The sequence below is a fragment of the Rhopalosiphum padi genome, chromosome 2 (assembly GCF_020882245.1).
Source record: "Rhopalosiphum padi isolate XX-2018 chromosome 2, ASM2088224v1, whole genome shotgun sequence".
Classification (NCBI taxonomy): domain Eukaryota; kingdom Metazoa; phylum Arthropoda; class Insecta; order Hemiptera; family Aphididae; genus Rhopalosiphum; species Rhopalosiphum padi.
Window position 1 is genome coordinate 51601355 of NC_083598.1, and position 21767 is coordinate 51623121.

The 21767-nt window shown below is 26.0% G+C and overlaps 1 protein-coding gene across 4 annotated transcripts; it reads right to left on the reverse strand.

The window, feature by feature from the left end:
• Positions 1–5523: 5523 nt before the first annotated feature.
• Positions 5524–21238, reverse strand: LOC132919614 (UDP-glucosyltransferase 2-like). 4 transcript variants are annotated; one of them, XM_060981339.1, is made up of 8 exons: positions 21140–21238; positions 14956–15005; positions 14838–14879; positions 14539–14769; positions 9432–10245; positions 8502–8721; positions 8221–8440; positions 5524–7222 (listed from the first exon to the last, which is right to left on the reverse strand). In XM_060981339.1, the coding sequence occupies exons 4-8, from the start codon at positions 14577–14579 to the stop codon at positions 6928–6930; spliced, it is 1590 nt and encodes a 529-aa protein (XP_060837322.1). In that variant the 5' UTR covers positions 14580–14769; positions 14838–14879; positions 14956–15005; positions 21140–21238; the 3' UTR covers positions 5524–6927. The 4 variants fall into 4 exon arrangements, with proteins under 4 accessions (XP_060837322.1, XP_060837325.1, XP_060837326.1 ...); XM_060981342.1 differs by lacking the exons at positions 14539–14769; positions 14838–14879; positions 14956–15005; positions 21140–21238 and adding an exon at positions 11407–11527 and having other exon boundaries at positions 5525–7222; XM_060981343.1 differs by lacking the exons at positions 14539–14769; positions 14838–14879; positions 14956–15005; positions 21140–21238 and adding an exon at positions 11376–11527 and having other exon boundaries at positions 5525–7222; positions 9432–10222.
• Positions 21239–21767: the final 529 nt, after the last annotated feature.

Here is a 21767-nt window from a genome sequence, read left to right on the forward strand (position 1 = left end):
TCTAAAAAAAAAAATAGGGATCGAATTGAATAGTTGGAATTTTTGATGCTTACCTTGTTTTTGAAGTGCATTTTAAAATAGAACCCGACGAAGTCGTTACCGATGATTGAGTTTCTGAACATTCCGTTGTGAGAACGCTTGGTACCCAATTCGTAAAAAACATGTCATCTGGATAATACAAACCCCGTGTAGGAAGATTCATTGCAGTTGATTTGGTTTCTGAAACTCTATATAAAACGCAAACACGATGACAATAGGATACATATATTGTAAAGTTGTTTTAGACCAACGTATAACATATAACGTTTTTATGAATATGATTGTTTGGAAAAGGGATAAAATATTCCAAATATCTTACGGTTTAAATAGTGTTTTGATGTTTTTGGTGTTTGACTGCGCCCAGATACCCAAGTTCATTACGTCTTCAGCGCCGTTACCAAAATATTGGTACGGCATACAGTTACAACAATCCAAACAAATTGAAGTGATTGTCAAACTAATTGAAAAAATGATACAAAACGACATGTTCCTATACAAGTGATCGAATATCCGCAAATATATACGGAGAACCGTTATCTAAGCAAATTACGAAAAAAATACTTTATGCAGAGCAAAATCTCTGCATGTTTGAAAATACTAAAATGAACACGTTATAGAGCACTGAACTAATATAATATAGTTATTTATATTGACAATTGAAAACGGTTATCATAGAAACGATAATATACGGAGACCATAGACCTCAAATTAATAATATACCATATTAGTATACTAATAGATATAATAGTAGTATATAAAACATACATAACTTTTGATCAATTTAAAGAATCTGATTAAAACGTTATTAACGTAGAACAAAAGCTCTTCGTGTCAACCAACTCTTCTCCATAGATTGAGTTCAAATTCATCGCCGAGTTTTAGTGAATGAACGTATTAAAAAATGGTGTTAAAAATAATATTAAAATAGAAAATTATATAAAAAAAAAAATTTAAACAAACCTCTGTTAAATATTATACGTTTTACCATTATTATATATATCATTTATTAGGTGGTGAATAAGTCTACTTATATCTATCTACTCTGAAGTGCACACTTGGACGGAACATCGTGCATTTCATTTTTGTAGTAAACATGCAGCAGTACTTAAGTACGCAAACATGAAAATTACCCATTTCATATTATTACAATTATTGACATATAATTTTAACCTGTGATAAAAATATCTATATATTATGGTCAGTCTTGAATTGGAATTATTATTAATTTTTACAAAGTATAATTATGTACGTAATAGGTAAATACAAAAAAAATCTGTGAAAATTGTAGGTATTTATTTATAATCTATACGGGCACCTATACATGTTAATTATATATAGTTATTAGTTGTACATTCTAGTATACGAGTATTACGTGTATTATGTGTATTATGCATAATGCAGGTTACACCATTCTATAGTTCTTCACTATATCCTATTAAAAACGTAGTTATATTAGCATATAAAATCGATTTTATAATTCCTATAGAATAATAAATTGGTCACGTGAGAATAATATATTTTATAATTTATTTTCCGAGATAATATGCTGCTATCCATTAATGCCGTCCATGAAAATACATTTTTTTTAACTTGTGCTTTTGTGCATTTTCTATAGGTATGATTATAAAAGTATAATCAATACCACGGAGACTAGATTTAATATATTCTGTACCCATACTCATATTATTTGTAGAGATTTTCTCGTCCAGACTAATTGTATTTATTAAATTAAATAATTGAAAGATATTATATAATATTATAATATAATAAATTATACGCACGTGAGCAATTTACTATTCTATATAATATTCTATTAAATGTCAACTAATCAGTAATCACGGGTATTGGTTGACATTGATCAGAAACGAGTTCGATTTCCTGAACCAATGTCTGCATTTATAAAAGGTCTGATGTCAAAAAAATATATACTATCGATTATTAATCTGCAAGAATCAAATACAATTGGAATAAATAATGATGTTGGTAAAAAGTATGCTAATTATTCATTTATATATAAATATATAGCTATATTTAGCTATTGAGCTAGGTAGTTATATATTATTATACGTAGATATATAATTAAACATGTCATTTTCCAGTGTTCATCGTTTATAAAACATGAATAAATAAAAATTATATTATAATAGCGTTTATTTTATACCAACGCTAAGCAATTAGGTTAAAATGTTTAGTTTTAAACACAGAAATAATAATTTTTGATATTTAATTTAACTATTTAATTATACTAGTTACCACACTCAACTTTAAATATTTAGAGTACCTACCTACCTATTGTTTGATCTTATTTAGGATGTTTCGTTCGAGTTAAGCTAATACAAATATACAATATACTATATAGTATATACATTATACATATAGTGAATATGTTTATGTATACATTTATAGTTGCAAATTTTTGTTTTACAGTAATATGTATATTTTATTGATCAACATTTTTTTAAGTCTCTATACTCAATAAACACTTTGTAATCATAAAAGTACTTAAAAAAGTTGGTCCTGTGAATTGATTGAAAGTATTTATTATAATACATTTGTTATGTTTAATATTGAATAATAAATATAGGTTATCGGTATTAATATACTATATATTATACTATCATATTTTTTTTCTAAAAATATTCATCTTTATACAATTTTCAACAGGTTTTCCTGTTTTGTAAGATTATATTATGATGATTAATCCTCCGGAATTTCATGTATAAATATTAATTATTAAAAAACTGTCAAAATGAAGTTATATTGGTAATTTAGTTATGGATATGAAAAATAGAGTTGTTGAAGGTTAATACGGAGTACTAAATAATGTAATATTGGTTCTGTAATTCATAATTGAGCCATTAAGCTTAAGAAATATTTTTATACATAAGGTAAAAATCATAATTGTCCATAAATGTTAATACTGGATATACTTTAATTAATAGTATTAAATGCATTGCAAAGTGTATAATATTTATATAATATATATACATATTACATACTATTCAATATCCGTTCTGCATTTATGCGTCATGCAAGTACAAAGAGTAAAAAATACGGATACTAATCACAATGATAACTGGGGACGGGTATAATTATTTATTAATTATACATTACTATAGAACACGATTAAAGATAGTATCTTTAATCGTGCTATGACTCTATGAGTATAGACATATAGTTGTAAGTTGTTGTATTTATAACTCAAACTAGATTGTCAATTTATTCTTTATTATATATACCTAAGCTTCAGAAAGTTTATATTGAATATATGAGTTTAAAAATGAAGTATATTAAATTAGCATTTAACGCCTAAACTACGAAAATTGAAACTTTTTTCTGTTTTATCAGAACTTTGGTATACCCGATTTAGTTGTTGAATAAAAAAGTCTTTATTAAAAATGAATAGTTCAAATTTGGTTTGGATTAAATGAGTAAAGAAAAATTAATGTATTGGACAAATCAAGTCCAAATCATAGTGGTTTTTCCAATTTAAGTATGCTCTAGGATTAAGCACCTATATTATAATGTATTATATTGATCGTAATTTTAACGATAAGTTATACTTATAATCGAAATTCAAGCTTATAAAGCATGATAATTGCTCGCTTATTTAACGATGTAACATAAAAGGGTGATATAGAATTACCAATTAATCATCTACACACACACACAACTCTCATTTTTTTTTTTTTTTAGAATGGATCTAGAGTTGTTTTTTGTAAGTGTAGTACCGAATAAAAGCATAGATACCCTAAAAACGTATTTCATAATTTAAAGTTTTTTTAATTTATTTAATTCACACATAAATGTTAATAACAATTTAGAATTAACTGTTGATTTAAAATTATGGAGCTGACTTTATTGTATTATGTTATTGTCCATTTGGAGAGTATTTTAATTCCATAATTACAACACGAGCACAAAGTTATAACGTGATGTTCAACTATTGTTTGAGCTCAGTCACGCAAGCCTCTTCATATATCATCTACATAACACTTAAATCCTTTAAAAAATGTATTAAATGTTTTATTTTTAAAGAATTAATCAATTAAAAGATAATTTTAATAAACAATCATTTTTGTTGGCTTGGAGAATGAATAATACGTTTTAAAAATTGATTGGTTTAGATATGAATATGTTGTAAACAAGTTCCAAGGGAAAATAAAATATACAATGGAATGTTTTTAAGTACTCTTGTATTTCATTTGTTTACGGAACGATCACTCTGCTCGTTATAATAAACTTAAAACAATTAATAAATGCCACATCGTAATAACAGTGCAGCTTACATTTATACAAACTGAAAGGTAAATACTGGTATTATGTTTTAATAATTTCTAATCAATATGTATGCACTTGGCAATCACCAAAGTGAAATTTGATTGTCTATTTTTGGATATTGCCAAAACGATAAGATCTTATAATTATTAAATCTCGAAAACCCTTAAAAAATATGTAATGTGGAATTTTCAAATAACTGAAAATTCTATAAACCAATAATATGTAATTTTTCACTAATTATTATTTTTTTAAATGTTTAGTTATTATAAGTATACACCTAGTATATTGTTACTGTATATAGTATTATAGTAATTATATTGTATTTATCATATTTTCACTATATACCTAGTCTATAATTATAAATTATAACTATACTGGATCATTCATCTATAGAATAACACTCATTATTTCAAAATTTATAAGTGTTAAAATAAGGTTTTTCACTTGTCTTATTTCCCGTTTAAATTATAAAACAAGATTTATATCGTTATATTTTTTTTAAAGTTTTTTACTTTTATGAATGAATGAACATATACATTTTTAATTTAATATCCTGAAGCAGAAATCATAAAAGCTTAAAAATTGAAATTTGGAAATTTAGTCGAGCAGTTTATGAGTTATAAGTTTATAAGTATTATAAAAATTTGGTGAATGGAGATGTAGACCAATATTTTACGGGGTACCTATCCCTTTATCCCGCCATTCTGTACAATTTCACTTAACATACTTATAAATCATTAACTATACTTATCCGAATTTCGATTTTTATATATCAATTTTACTCCGAAAAATACGAAATAAATAAATATTAATAAATATTCCATTTCAGAATACAAAATTAAAAATGTATATTGTCATTCAACAGAATAAAAGCTTAAAAAATTATAGCGTTAGGAAATATTAAAAAATGTTATTTTATTTCGACTAGAAATTATGCAAAAAAAAAAAAATTTCAAAAACAATAATATATTTTGAAATTATGAGTGTTATTCGATAAGAAAATCACCCATTATATTAAGTATACAATGTTACATATTTATAATATTACTATTTATAACAGATAGAAACAAAATTGTTTTTATTTCCTATCTGTTATAAATTTATACCTATGTACATATATAGGTTGTTGACTGATGAGTAAAATTATTTATTTGAATCTTAACAATACAAATATTAAAAATAATGTGAACATTTAAAAATAAACTTATATATTAATCCTATATAATATACATTATATAAAGTAATAGGTATACATTTGAGATTGTATGGAGTATTTAAATAAACATAAAATAACAATAGGAAGATACTTCTAAAACGATTGAGAAAAATTTTAATCAAACACTCTTATATTATACTATATATAATAAAAAAAATTGATAATTAATACTTAAAAGATAAAAGTTGCGGTACAGAAAAAATGAGGTGGAGAAATATTTGTTTTTAGTCGTCTAACAGGAAATGAGAAAACTATATAATATAAATTACTGTAGTAGGAACCTATAAACAAGTACAATCTAGTCTTAAATACAAAATTATTGGATAAGACTGTAAGAGTGATTTATTAAATGATCAGCCATTAAGAGGGCGTCACATCCGCTCATCCGCATATGTTGTCTCCGTCTTACAAGTACGTAACATAGCAAATTTTCGCTCAGCAGATAACGTTTAGCTCCGTGAGTTTAAAAATTAGAGTGAATCGACCTATTATGAAACTTAATGGTAAGAACATTATTTATATTTGTCTGTTGATTTTTTATGATAGTTTAATTTTTTAGCGAGTTATGCGTATATAATATAGCGTAAATTAAAAATACTCATAACTCACTTAAAAACTGAATAATCATAAAAAGCTAACATACAAACACAAATAATATTCTTACCATCAAGTTTTTCATAATAAATCTTTCACTCTAATTTTTAAACTCACGGAGCTAAACATTATCTGCTGAGCCTAAATTTGCTGTTATATACTTGTAAGACGGAGACAACACATGCGGGTGTTGCGTCCTCTTAATTCTAAAAGAAAATCTATACTCAAATAGACATTATAAATTTAATAAAATTTTATATGTAACTTTTAACATTTTAATATTAAAAACATTATATTAATTCGTATAAATTATTATATCAGAAAATCAAAATAACTAACTTTTATTTATTTAAAAATTACAATATTTTAAATTTGAATTCAATAAACAATAATAAATATTATTTATAACTTATAAATAATTGGATATTATTTTTATTTTGATTATACTATTTATATTTTATAAGTTCTTATTATTCTCATTTAAAACTTTGCAGTAAATTTAGATTTTTATATGATTTAATTTCTATGTGATACACTTTTAAGTGCATTTTATGAGGTATAAAGTTTATGGAAAATGCGTCCTATATAGGAACAAGTTAAACGGCATACGTAAATACATATTTTAGATGATGACTTTCATGTTAATCATCTTTGGAATGTTTATAAAATGAAGTAATGAAGAAATAAGGAAAACTACATATTATGTATGAATACAATTTAGAGTATTTAGATTATAACTTATAAGTTATAAGCCATTGGTTAATTATTTCTAAATATATAATATGATTATTAACTACCTATTTTTTAATGGTAATGAACTTTTTGTTTAGTTCATAAAACTTTAATGTATAATTTTGAAACCAATGGAAGAGGATATACGTAAAGTACGAAAAAAAAATAAGTGATGTTACTACAACAATAATTATATCTAACAGTAAGTATTGGTACCAAGTTAGTTTAAGAGCTTTAGAGTTTAAATGGTAAGCTCCGTTATGACGTAGTACATAATCGAACCAGTAGTTAACCATTTCTGATGGCGAAACTGGGCGGTCCTTGAAGCGTTTCGAAACGATTTTTGCACGGTGAGAGTAACTATAAATTAAAAATAGTGATGGATTAATTTTTCGTTTTTAAAATAATATAATTCAAAAATATAAAATGTATCAATTATAAACAAAGTATGAATTAAGTATTTATTAGATATAAGGTTTTAAGTACACGTTAAGAAAATAAAATGTTTATCACGACTGTAACCATTATTTAGTACACAACTTAGGATAATAAATGGTCATAAGAATTAAAAACTTATTTAAGTACTGAAATCTGGACAAACAGCCTTAAAGATTTTAAAGGTTTCCAAAAAAAAAAATGTAATCCGTTTATTTTTAGGAGCTAGGTACTTATTCAAAATTTAACTATAAATTATTTGTGTGTATTATTAATTTAATCGGGATCTAATTGTACTTAACCATAAATAAAGTATTAAATTAGATACACTATTAAATAAGTTAATTTACATTTAAGAAATATTACGTCATGTAGAAATTTTTAAATCAAAATAAAGTTATTTATTTAATCCATAAACAATTAGAATATAGTGGTTAATATGTATACTTGACATTTTTAACGAATAACATAATAATAGTTCTTGGAATATTGGATTATATTTATGTATGGATGATACCCATTGTTAATAAAATAAACAATCGTTTCAAGTACTTATTGATTAAATAAACACAATCGGTGTTTTATCTAAGTGTTCTACATTTTAAACTGTAGACAGTAAGATTATTTTATATTAAAATAAAAATAGATATAAACTGTATGTTTATTTATTATTTTAGAGTTAAATAAAAACAATCTGTTATTGATTTATTATTAATGGTAATAGAACGAACAAATATGAATATTATTATATAACGCAGTCATTATAGTAAAATCATTCATAAAAAAATATAAGCAATATATTAAATATTTAACAATAAGTAACTTATAGAATTAGGTAGATCGTAGATACTAGATAGGTTATTAGGGCGATAGTAAACAGATCAAAGGGGAATTCTTTTTATTTAATTTATAAATTCACGTACTTTTTATCATTGATTAGCTCGTTAATTTTTTCCAAAAACGCAATTTTATTAACAGTCAATAAGTCCATTGATAATGCCATTCCTGCTTCCACTAAATTACCAACATTTCTTGGTTGATCATAATAAAGAGGGAATCCAAGAACTGGGACTCCAGCATCTACGGCTTCATACACTCCAGATATTCCACCATGGCTTATAAATAACTTTATATTTGGATGAACTGAAATGTAATTATGATAATTAATATTTGCTTTAAAAAATGCAATATTTTAGGAACTTGCGAAGAATATCTCGTTGTGGGAACCATTTTTTTGTCATTATATTTTCAGGCAATCCATTTATTTCACCGTCATACTTCCACAATACTCTTTGAGGAACTTGTGCAAATGCTTCAATGAATGTTTGTTTAATGTGCTTTGGCAAAGCTGACATTGATGACACGGATCCAAATGTAAAGTATATTACTCCATGTGGCGAATTTTCAATAAATTCTAGTATGTCCTAAAGTATAAAAAACAAATAATTAAAAAAAATGGTAGGAAAGTGGATATCGTTCTGCTATATAGTTGTAGTAGAGATGGAGAGTAGGTCACTATATAATGGATGTGTTAAATTTGAATGCAATGACAGATATCATTGTAAACGAAAAACGATTCTTAACGGAGATGATTTGTCAGTCTTAAATATTAGATTTTACATGGATTCATTAAAGGTTGCGTTAGAATTTTTAACTATAAGTCAATGAGTCTCGACAAAGACGACGTCCGTAATTGAATCAATAAATAAAACACGTACATAATCGATGATCAGTCGTCTAGTTGTATAAACTTGTATTTCATTAAATTGACATACACTATTATGTGGCTATATCAGTTACTTTATTATATTATGTAACAAATGTAACAATTACATGCTTATGGTTTTAGATTATCAAATATCGTTAAAAAATCAAGTAGTCACTTCAAAAGTATTTACAATCATCCTTTTTTGAGTTACAGCAAAATAAAAAATTCAATTTTGTCGAACTGGTTATGCATAAAAATTCCCGTTTTCCGGTACTTTTTTAAGATTTTTCCTGACGCTTTTGAATATTACTGAAATTTTTTTACTTTTGACCCCCTCCCCCCTCCCAAATTACCAACCAGATTCATTTTCTTATTTCATTTTCTACGCAAATACATAATATAATATACGTGTTGTAAATTACTCACGTCCGGTAACACTCCGGGAGGTCGCAGGTGGATGCCCCCGATCTGTATCATGTTGACCGGAAACGGTCGTGGCGATTCCGTAATGAAATGCGTGTTGATGAACACCAGCGATGGCTTGTGCCGAACTCCGGGCACGTCGTAGCGTTTCGGTTCGCGGTACATCATCCGGACGTTGGTCAGCCACGGCACGATCTTGACGTACGCGAACAGCGCCACATTGGTCAGCCGCTGTGCGAAACCGTCCATGGACGCGCCGTTGTACAGCAGGTTGGGCACATACGACGGATTGGGATCGGTGCCGAATATCAACATTTCCATGGGCGTGATCATGGACGACGGGATCGCGTAGATTTCGGGCACGCGCAACCTGTGTGCCAGGTACGATAGACACGGCGAGTAGAACGGCTCCAGCAACACTACGTCGTACCGACCGTCGGGGCCGCGGCGCAACAGGTCCCTGATAGGGCCGAAGTCGAAGAACGCGTCGCATATGTCGCGCTCGAGGCTGCGCTCTGGCACCGGCGGCAGCATGTTCACCACCGAACCGAACTGCTCGATCATGTACACCGTGTCCATCACCGGGTAAACGGGGAACACCTGTGACGCGTCGATTTCCGTGTAGTTCTCCCGATCACCGGCCGGTAGCGGTGTAATGACCGTCACCTGGTGTCGGGTGGACAACAAATCCAGTATGGACTTCATGTACTGCCAGTGGCTCTTACTGCCGTGAGGTTCGACCGCCAAAATCCGCGCGCCGAAGATTCCGGGACATGATTGCACGGCTAAGAACGCTAGCAACAGTAACATGTTCATCCTGTACAATATATAGATGATTCGTCGCATTTATATGATCTAGCACTTGTCATTTTTTATTTACATATCGGTTGGTCTATATAAAATCATTACGATTTCAGTTATCCACAGACGCATTTTATTTAAAATTTGCATGTTAAATCATATGCGTTTGCAGGCTTTATTGGCATCAGGGTATAAAATATAAAAAATTGATCCCCCAACTCTATAGGTTAATAAAATCACCAATTATAGTGTCATTAAATTTAAAATGTGATATGTACGTGAATCGCTAGTTGTAGAAAGGGCACATGCACACATGTCCAATATTTTACAAAAATCACTTTATTTCACATAATCGAATTGAATATTGATAAATGCATGGTTTTGTGCAGACACGTGCCCCATTAAATAGATTCCCCTTAAAAATAATTTAAAATTTTGTTAATTGTAAAAAATGTTATTTAAAAAAAAAAAACATATTTTTAACATGGAGCTATATAATGGTAATTTAAATATTACAATCGTAGAATATATGAGCAGCATGTATTGTGCATATTAATTATAATAACATATAAATTATCCATATTTGAATAATATAATTTTATTTTATTTGAATAAAATGTTTTGGTGATCTAAATAGAGCAAAAGGTTTGAATGATTTCGCATATTATTTTATTTATTTTTTAATTGCATTATTTTCATACGTATTTAGTATCATGCTCAATGTTCACATATTTTCCTTAAAACTGTGAACAACGAAATATTAAAAACTATACTAGGTAATTATATTTTTTAATTTTTAATAATACAATTCATTGCGTTATTTTATGTTCAGAGCGGAGCAATAAAACCATTAATTTTAAAATAATATGATATTTTTATTATTATTATTTATAGCAAAAACAAAGTAGTTTATTTTTTTAAATTAAATTAGTAATATCCGAACAGATGTTCAATTTAATTTTAATTGTCGATTATAGATAATAGTTAAATATAAACCTGCAATATCTTTAAATGTTTATGATTTATATAATTTAAAAATAAATTAAGATAACATAAATTATACTTTTTTTAAATTTAAGAACAAATTAATTTTATAAGAACATAATCAAAAAATGAATACATACATATACGAATTTTTATACTAACCTTAATTTTATAGAACCCAAAGAATACATACATTAATTATGATTAGAAGTGTTTTGAATGAAACGCGTGTTCGATGGAGTATGAACCGAATGTCAAAATATTGAATATGGTTTAAAAAGAAACATTAGACGTAAATAATGTAGGTACATACTAAGTACATACGATAAATACAATTAACCGATAAACGTGCAAATCTAAGTAAAAATCTAATTCAGATAACATTATTTATATGTATTAATTTATTGCAGCTAACAAAAATTCAGGTCAATGAACCTAAAACCAGTATTGTGATAGCATAATATATTTTTTAATAACATAATTAGAACAAATCTATTTTTTATACAACTAAAATTATAGCATTTAATTAACTTTTGCCTATACAAAATGAATAAAATAAACAATATTTGTACATTTTAATGAAAATTTACTTAGCTAACTGAATTGGTTAAGCATAGGTATAATTATATCATTTTTAATATAATGTATGGTGTAGGTAATCCTTATTTACTTAATAATAAAACTAACACTAATCTAGCCTATAAAGTTGGTGAAAATAACATTTTAAGATATTATATTATTAAAATAATATTTGATCCTTTATGAATAACAAATAACTACTTTATTACACACAAATTAAATAACAATAAGTCAGAAAACATAATTGTTTAACAATTTAAAAACTTTGGTAAATCATTTAAAAAATAAACTGCATTATTATAATAATTAGTTTAAACTCTAATACCAAAAATTAAAAAAAATAATAATTTTATCATGTTATTCTTTTATTTTAATTTAAATTTCTTTATTCTTGAAATTAAAATACTTAGTTAAATTATTTCTAGTTTATTTGTTTCAGGCCATGTTTAGGATGTTTAAATAAATATAAAAAAATCTTAGCTTAAAATAATATAGACTATAATACAAATTAATGTTTAATTTTAGAATGCGCTTAGCTTATTATATTGAATTTTTCAACATTTAGATTTGAGTATCTAGTATAAAATGAATCGCTCTGTATGTACAATTCGTACTAAATATAATATGCGTACTAAATATAGGTACTGAATAATGTTTATTATAATATTTAAATGGGATAAACTTTGAATAACAATACTATTAAGGTGTATAAATATAAAATGTACTATGTATTTTAAACCAAAACAAAAATAAGATACTTGTTACAAAATGATTGCACATCATATGATAATTCACTATAATATACACTTTTGCCCCCATTTTTAAATTGAATAACGTAATTTAGCCTTAATCAGGTATAGGTACTTCTACGTAAATGTGTGTACGCATAGATATTATGAAATTGTTCAAATCAATCTTCTATATTATACGTACACCATGAGTTAAATTATTTACATTTCTTTTCTTAGAGATAAATAAATAATTACTACGATTTATAACTATTTAATCTTTGAATTTCGTATAAATAATTTATTTTATAATATATTTTAATTATTTTTTTAAAATATTTTTTTTACAATCTGTTCTACTGATCTATATTGCATTAATATAGCGATATATTAGAACTATATGTAACAATGGAATTTAATTATTAAGCATATTATAATCATTATATGCGTGTTATTACTAGTATTTCACTGATAATTGATATTAATGATAATAAATACATTTATTACTGTATTAACAAATAAATTATAAACGATATTTATTTATCGTTTTTATTTAAATTAAATATCTGTAACAAATTAATTTTTAAATAGACAGGTATCTATTTAGATCAATGATTATTAGAATACTAGGTACCTAGATGTATAAATTATTTTACTTAAGTTTTAATAGGTACCTATAATTATTTTTATTTAAATTATAAAAAAAAAATAAGTTAATGTAATAAGCCATTCAAAATTTCAATTATTTATCTAACTCGTATATATTTCAGAATCAAATTCAAAGTCAGGATACTTTTATGAATTATTAGTCTGAATTATATGATTAATGAGATTGGTTAACAATGTGTAGTTATAGTATGAATAGTGTGATATTTATACGTATAATGTATAAATAATATAAATGATAAATAATACAAATTAGTTATATAGACCATTAATTTAAAGAAAAATTGATAAAAAATACAATATTTTGAATTATATGCTTTTATTGTACGGGATTTAATTTTAAGTATTTATATATTTTTAATTTAACTACAATTAATTGTATTCCATTAGCTAGTATTTAAGGTAAATAATCATTGTTTAGTATGCTACAGTTAACTATTTAAGATCATAATATTATTTTAAGTTTAGGTATTGTTTAAAATACTTTAACTATCAAAACATAAGAAAGTATTTCTTAAATATTTGTTTTAGATAGCTGTATGTTATAACTTAATCAATAAGCTATAAAATATATTGATACCTAGAATATCATGATATTATGATTCTAACTACGATATATTTTTGTAAGTTAAAACACAAAACATTTCTTATAAATACATATCATACATCAATGTATATGATTAAACAAATAATTTCAACTAAAAACAGACCAATTTAAGTAAAAAACTTCTACTACACCAACTAATCTTTAAACCAATTTGGTGAACTTATGACTTTCAAATCTAGAGTAAAACTACGAAATCAATTAAACAAAATTCGAACTATCAAAAACACTATTATTTGAAAAATCAGTAATGGTTTAAGTTTAACACCTAACCTACGCACCATACAGATTTAAAAATTAAACCTATACAATGAAGAATGTAATATTTATAAGAGATTCCACTCCAAACTCCCTTGATATCCAACTTCTTTATATCTTAAGAAGCTAAACTCACAAGTAACACTTTTTCGAGTAAAATTACTAAAATTAAAAGAAATTTGTCCTGAACGATTAAAAAATATACAAAACTATATAATTAGATGAAAACGCAAGAGAGCGAGACTGTTGACGAGTCAGGACCGACTTGTTTTCCGTCCCACGCTGTGCCTTTGCGGCGTGTGGGGGGGGGGTGAGTCGACAGTGTCGTGTCGTCGTTGCCCGTGATGGCGGTTAATAAGGCGTAGACCGGTCGCTGCAGTGGCGTAGCCAGGATTTTTTTTAGGGGGGGAGGGTGGTTAGTAATAAAATAAAATAAATCTACAACCGTGTTAAAATAATAAAATAATTTAATGATAATGATTATTATTACCAGTGCAGTCGATAACGTGAATACGGCATAATAGAATACATTTCACCACGAATAAATGATTGTATTCCTATATTATAAATATTATATTTTTGATAAAAATACGGCCGGAGGGTGATGGGGGGGTCAACATCTAACCCCCCTGGCTACACCACTGGGTGCCTGTACTTTGTACACGCGACCGTTACGTATACCGTGTCATCATTAATGAATGACTTCTTACATCAAAGCTTTCTGTAAATACGTATTTATTATTATCATAATATGTTTAATAATTAAATAAATATGTATCCTTCACTTACCATATTATTGTGCTTCATGCCCCCATGGGTATAAATGGTATACTGCGAATAAAGAAAAACAATTTAAAAAAAAAGATATTTTTATATACGTATTTATAAATTATAAGTTATTATTTACATCTGTGGGATAAACGAATTATTTCCATAACCTCCAGCTTATATACGTCACTGAAATATAATATAAAAACATTGAAAACTGAAATTCAGAAAGTCATAATTAAATCATGTTATGATATGTAATTATAAAAACGTAAATCAATACAAAAATGTAATCGTTTTATAAGTTTTAAGATTTAATATAATATGTATATTAATATCTTAATTTATAACTTATTTATATTTTACCGGTAAAGTCTTTACAAGACCAACGATGCATACATTTTACGTAAACTCATCCATATGATTTTTCTGACCAACAGCTTGACGGCTTGATACCATTAAACCTATTTTGTTCATAGATCAAGATAACCAGACATCCCACTTTTCTCCCTTTTTTAATCATTATGTCCCGTAATTCCGACAAACTTCAAGCGGGACGCTTTTATCCCGTTTTTACATATTATTGCACTATATCTTTAAAAGAAATCAATGTATGAAACAAATCTAAAACGGTTTTTTAACCAAAATAATGAATAATAGATAACAATTTTCGTAGAACGAGGATCGAAAGCCAATGCTGAAAAATAATCAAATTAGCGATACTGTTTAATGATGAAAATTAAATTTTTCCAATTGTTTAAAAAAAATGTAATAGTTTTGAAATGCAATAGATTCAAATATTTTTTAGTTGTAGTAAAACATAATTTGGTGAAAATGTTTTAGTAATAATTTATTATTAATCAAGAAATCTAAAAGTTTATTAGTTTTTTCAATTGATTGATACATTACCTACCAAACTTTAAGGATAAAACAATATAATCTCCCTGTGAAAGTGGACGAAATCTCCCAAATAAATAAATGAAATATATATACTTCTAAACCTCAATTCTATTATAAGTTATTGAATAACTAGAAAAATAAGTGTGCATAAAATTAAGTCAAAAACATCAATAAGTTATTGCTAAGTGTACACAATAAATGATTATCATAAATTAGACTTATAAGCGTGGCAATTTCAGATAATTTTTCTCTTATCTCTTTGTAAAATTATACTCAGAAGTGACAGAAACCCAAAATACAGGCGCTCGCGAATTGCCTCTCCCATCTGACCCTCGAGTTTCTTTTGTGAATTTTTTTTAAAAAGATTACTTAAATTGCATCCCGATTTCCAAAGTAGCATTCAATTGAATTGCCTCATCATTAGAAATGATGTACATTTCTAAGTCTTTTTAATATGTGTTTTAACTGTGAAAACACTCGTTCTACGTCGACACTTGTTATTGGGCATTGTTAGTAACAGCTTATAATAGCAGGATTTTCTTTTAAATCTACGTAATTTTCATTTATTGAATCATTGTATAGTTTTAAAATATTGTATTCCGGATTTGAATTTTTCATAGAATAATATTTTGTCCCTTTTCATTCTCAATTGTCTTAAGTCCATCTCTTACTGTTTCAACCATAATTATTTGATTATTTAAAGTAGAATTTTGTTTTTCAAGTTTTGTAATTAACTTTGGCAATTGGGACAAATGTGATCGAATAAATTATAAATCAGATATAATTATGTAGTATTTATGGATTTAATGGATTTTAGTTTTTTGAACGATTGGGTGTCATCTTCTATATTAGTTATCAATTCTTTAAATTAAAAATAATAATACAAAAGTACATTTTTATAAAAAAAAACCCGAAACGTGCAATTTTGTGCAACATAAAACTTTCTTTAAAGTAATCTACATATCTTGATTTGGATTTGTAGCTTGTTTCTATAGAATTTAAAACACGCCATAAAAAGATACAATTCCCTGGGAATACGGTCTTTAGTCATAGTTATAAGTTTATAACTTATAAGTATTTAAATATCTTATGTGCGAAATAATGAACCAGTTATAGCATATTAATACAATATAAAATTTTTTATATTATACATTTTATACATTTGAATATAATATACATGATATGCTTTTTATTTGTTTTTAGAGAATAAACAACAATAGCGATCATTAGAAGAATTTAGGACACACAATATTTGGAAAATGTTGAATGCATAACAGTGGCACAACCAGGGGGGGAGGGTTATTCGAGGCCTAGTATAATAATTAATAACTTATATACTTATCTTAAGTATATATATTGTAAAAATGTAACCTCCTCCGAAATTGTTTCTAGTTATGCCACTGATGCATAATATACCAAAAGAGGAATACTCTAGTAAATAAGCAAGTCTTACATTTAGTCTCAAACTAATGTTTAATTAGTTACTATAATATTAGTTACTATTTTATTATGTTTCAAGATTCGACTATTAAAGTCACCGAGGAATAAATGATCAATCATAGGTTTTTTTCAAGTAATTATAATTTATTCTTATTTTTTATTGACAGTTTATTTCAAAGGTTTGTCAAATAATTGACATGAATTGAAGGGTTTTTTTATTATAAAGTTTATTTAATAATTAAGGATTTTTTATTTTGTTTATAAAGATAATAGTACTCTGTATTTTGGGTGACACTCGAATTGCCTCTTCTAACCTCTTATAGCATATTTAGATTATCGGGTGACCCGTCATTTGGTCCGGTATATAATAACCAGCGACAATTGATCCGCGACATTTAATCCAGTTCAAAAAGAACCTGTACCAAAAATATCCTGTGCTAAAAAACGTCCGGTAACAAATAAATATAAAATACAAATAAATAAAAATTATAATTATAATTTTAGAAAAATAAGCTCTAATATTGTAGAATATTATAGAATGTAATTAGCAAATAGTCCGCCTTAAATAAAGATTACCTTATGTACACAAAACGGTCAGAAAAGCCACGAATAAACGAATCTAATTAGCTCTCAACGATTTATCAGATATACATTATTATTATTATGACGAAGATAGCGTAATATCCGTTTTTTCGATATTAGTATAGGTGTACACCTAACCGTATGCGAACGTGTATAAGTAACGTTAACATTAAATAATTCCACTTACATTCATAAAAAGCCAAAAAGGCATAAATATGCTTATAAATAAAGGTTATTTTTATATAGTATTCATGATGGGTACGATGGTACGAAACAAAAGTAATATTGGGTTGTATCGAGTATAAAAAGTTGTCATATAAAAGTTGATGTCACACAATAATGAAATATGAAACGGGATGTACTTAAATCTGTAAACTAAATTAATAGAAGCAGGAACAGGATTTCCAAGAAGCAAAACTAGAAAAAATTATTCTGGGTGAAAATAACCCTACAAAAAAAAGGAAATATAAAAACATTCATCAACGTCTTAAAAATACAGTAGAAAACTATGAAACTACAAATATCAATACTTAGCAGGATATTTTTGGTACAGGTTCTATTTGAACCGGATCAAATATTGCAGATCAATTGTCGCCAGATATAATTTACCGGACCAAATTACATACATTCAGATTATCGATTTCCGTAATACTCAAAAATTAGATTAATTAGATCATCCAAAATAGAAACCAAAACAATTAGGAAAACCACAAAAAATAAGAATACATTTTATTAATAACATAATTGATACATTAAACACAAATTAAGTTTTAAAATTGCAATACTTAAAAGCAATAAAAGCATTGGCCAATAAATTTAAACCACAAAAATTAAGCTAAAATAGAATATAATAAACATAAGTTTATATTTTTATCATTTTTTAAAAATGTTATGTCTTAATTATTAATTATTTTTTATTATTACACCTATTTTTATTGATTTTTTAAATTTTTATTTTGACATTTTTCACATTTCGTCTAAATTATTTTATGTATTGACTATTTATTATTTTTATTATTAATTATTATAGCTGAGTCGGTTTATTTACTAAAATATTTATAATTATTTATTAATATTTATTTGCTCAGTTTATTTAATTTAAAAATATTTCCTATAATATGTAAGGTTATACCTGAATTCATTAATATTATAGCTATTTGAAGCAAATCCAGTTCAAGAGGGCCACTACTTAAATTTTAATCAAATATTGTAATGTTAAATAATAATATACATATTGTCAGTTTATTATTTAAATTACTTTTTTTTTATCTTATATTTTAATATGATAGTTAATGCCAACTAATAAATAATAACATTATAAAAAAAAGTAGTATTAAAAATAAAATTTGAAGTACCCATACTAAAAATTTTGTTTTTGCACGATTTTGCACATTTTAGCATTTTAATTGCACGTTTTTTAGGCGTTAACTGCACAAAAATCTGGTCTTTAGCTATAACTAATTAACGTATAGGTACTCGTTGGAAATAGATTTGAATGAGTTAAAATTATATAATAATATTATGAATAATAACTATATTTCATTAATGTTATAATAAAGTAGGCATAAGGTAAATTGTTAATATTCAGGTCAACAAACTATGTATTATATAATATATTATCAACTTATAATCTTGTGATAATCTCTAATAATATATAAAATGTATATTGTATACAGTTGCGCAATGACTAAAATGTATCAATATAGTGTAATAATTAAATGTATTATAAACTCAAAGTAATTCATTTAAAAGAAAACATAACATTTTTCAAAATTATAATAACGTTTTTGAAAATATATTTTACGTTACCTATTTACCTCCAAATATGCACATACAGGTATAAAAATATCGCCGTGTCGTCTGCGAACGACGAGCAATTTAACGGATTGAACTAAGTTTAAATAACATCATAATATTATGTAAGAAACATTATTAATTTTATTATTTTAATGAGCAACGAAGTGCACAAAGACAGCTAGTTTATAGATATATTAGCATACAAATAAAATTACTTTATTATTATACATATTCCACTTAATTATACGGTTCTCAGGTTAAAGGAAATAATAATAAATTTAATAATTAATAATTATTGCAATATTTTTTTTAAAAACCATTAACTTTATTGTTCTATTATACCTTTGGATTTCATTATAAAGAAGATTTCATACCCGCATACAAATATGTATGTGTTTTTATCCATATTTTCAAACGTAGGTACATTTCTAATTTCGTTCAGCAGAATCAATTTTGTGTATTAGTTCCAATATGAGATTGATGTATAAAACGCATGTAAATATCTAGGGCACCCCATTGACTTATTTAAAGGTTTTAATTTGAAAATAAGTTATAATCATGTAAAATATTACGTTTTAAAATGTCCATTATAGTATTATACCTCGCATTAAAATATAAATAGCAACGAAAGTCTTAAACTCTTAACAATGCTCTGTTTTTACCTCTACGTGTGATACTAACTAGTAAGTCAACTCACTCTAATATTTATGCTAAAAATTGAGAATTTTTTACTTTTTAAACGATTAATAGAACTGAGTAATTCATAATAAATAACTGACGTCTGACAACATGAATAATTGACGACAATAAGCTGTTACACGACTTACTTGACACGATGAATTGACGAGACATCACACTGAATATAGTTTACTTTACACTTCATCATCAATTTATATTATAATATGTAATTAAACCAATAATGATATTATATGATAAAATACAAATTATTAATATTATAATAATATTGTGGAAATAGCTGATCCTGCGAGTATGTATCAATATTGCATACCCACTTCGCCGTGTTACATTCAACATATACTACACATATTAAAATATTATATAATATTATGCTGAAGCTGAACTTAAATAACTATATTTGATTACTATTTTATAAACGTTCTTTTAAAATTTTCGAGAATATATAACGACATTTTTTATGTAACTCACTTATTTGGTTCCAATATTTTTTCAGATTAAAATGCGCAAAGTATAATTGAAAATGTAAGCTTATTTTTTTATAATCTAAAATGTAATTTTAATTTTTAAAACATATAACATTTTACATGCGCCTACGTGCAATGTTATCGGTTAATTGAGCATCTTAATTTATACAAAATTTAGACTTGAATATCCCGAACTAAAGGCTTGAAATAGTTAAAATTAATTAAGACGGGAGTTCATAAATATTAGAAAGGTACAAATATTATACAACTAGTTGTACACACGTTACATAATATACGTATCTTTACCTATCTAATATTTATAAAATATAAATATGACCGAAATATTAATGTACTGATTACGAGCGTATTATCACGAAGTACGAACTAATAATTATTGATCATAATATTTAGTCGATATGCCAGATCGGTATAAGTGGTTACCAGTTTTTGTTGCAGACGTTACAGTTATAACCTTTCGGTTAATGCCATCACCATTCACCTGACATCTGTGGTCATAAATACAATATTCCTTGAGTCAGACATGAATTCTAAAGATAATAATAATTTAAATTTGTTTTGTTATATTATACATTTATAATCATGTACTTACTGCTTATTGTTATAATACGTTTTTATAAATAAGTGAATGACTTATTATTTTGCTCGTCAGAAATGTTAATGTACCCTGTACAGCACGAGCACGGTCTTAGAAGATTTTCTAAGACCATGCTGTAGCTTGTAGTACTTTATTATTTGAACCACTACTATAGATACTCTAATTATACGCTATATTATTATCTATAGTCGTAATTTGAACAAAAATAAACGATCTTTTTGATAAAACCATACGATGTTTACAATTTCAAAATCTGGCAACACTGTATACATTGTATCTATAAAATTGGGAATAACTAAAATTCAAAGAAACAAAACGAACGATTGTTTTTATTTTATATATTTGTAAATAATTATTTTGATATAATATGTAATGTAATTAAAATTTAAAATTTAACCATGGACATATTATAAATAATTAAAATTTGAATAAATTGTTTTGGAAAATAAAAAA

Bases quoted from the DNA above. Each gene is read 5' to 3' on its own strand.
- LOC132919614 (XM_060981339.1), bottom strand. From the start codon at position 14,579: ATGTATTCTATTATGCCGTATTCACGTTATCGACTGCACTG. The intron at 8,441-8,501 runs GCAAGTTCCTAA...ATTACATTTCAG, and splicing joins CCCACAACGAGATATTCTTC to TTCATCCAAATATAAAGTTA. The intron at 7,223-8,220 runs GTACGTGAATTT...TTTAATTTATAG, and splicing joins GAGCTAATCAATGATAAAAA to TTACTCTCACCGTGCAAAAA.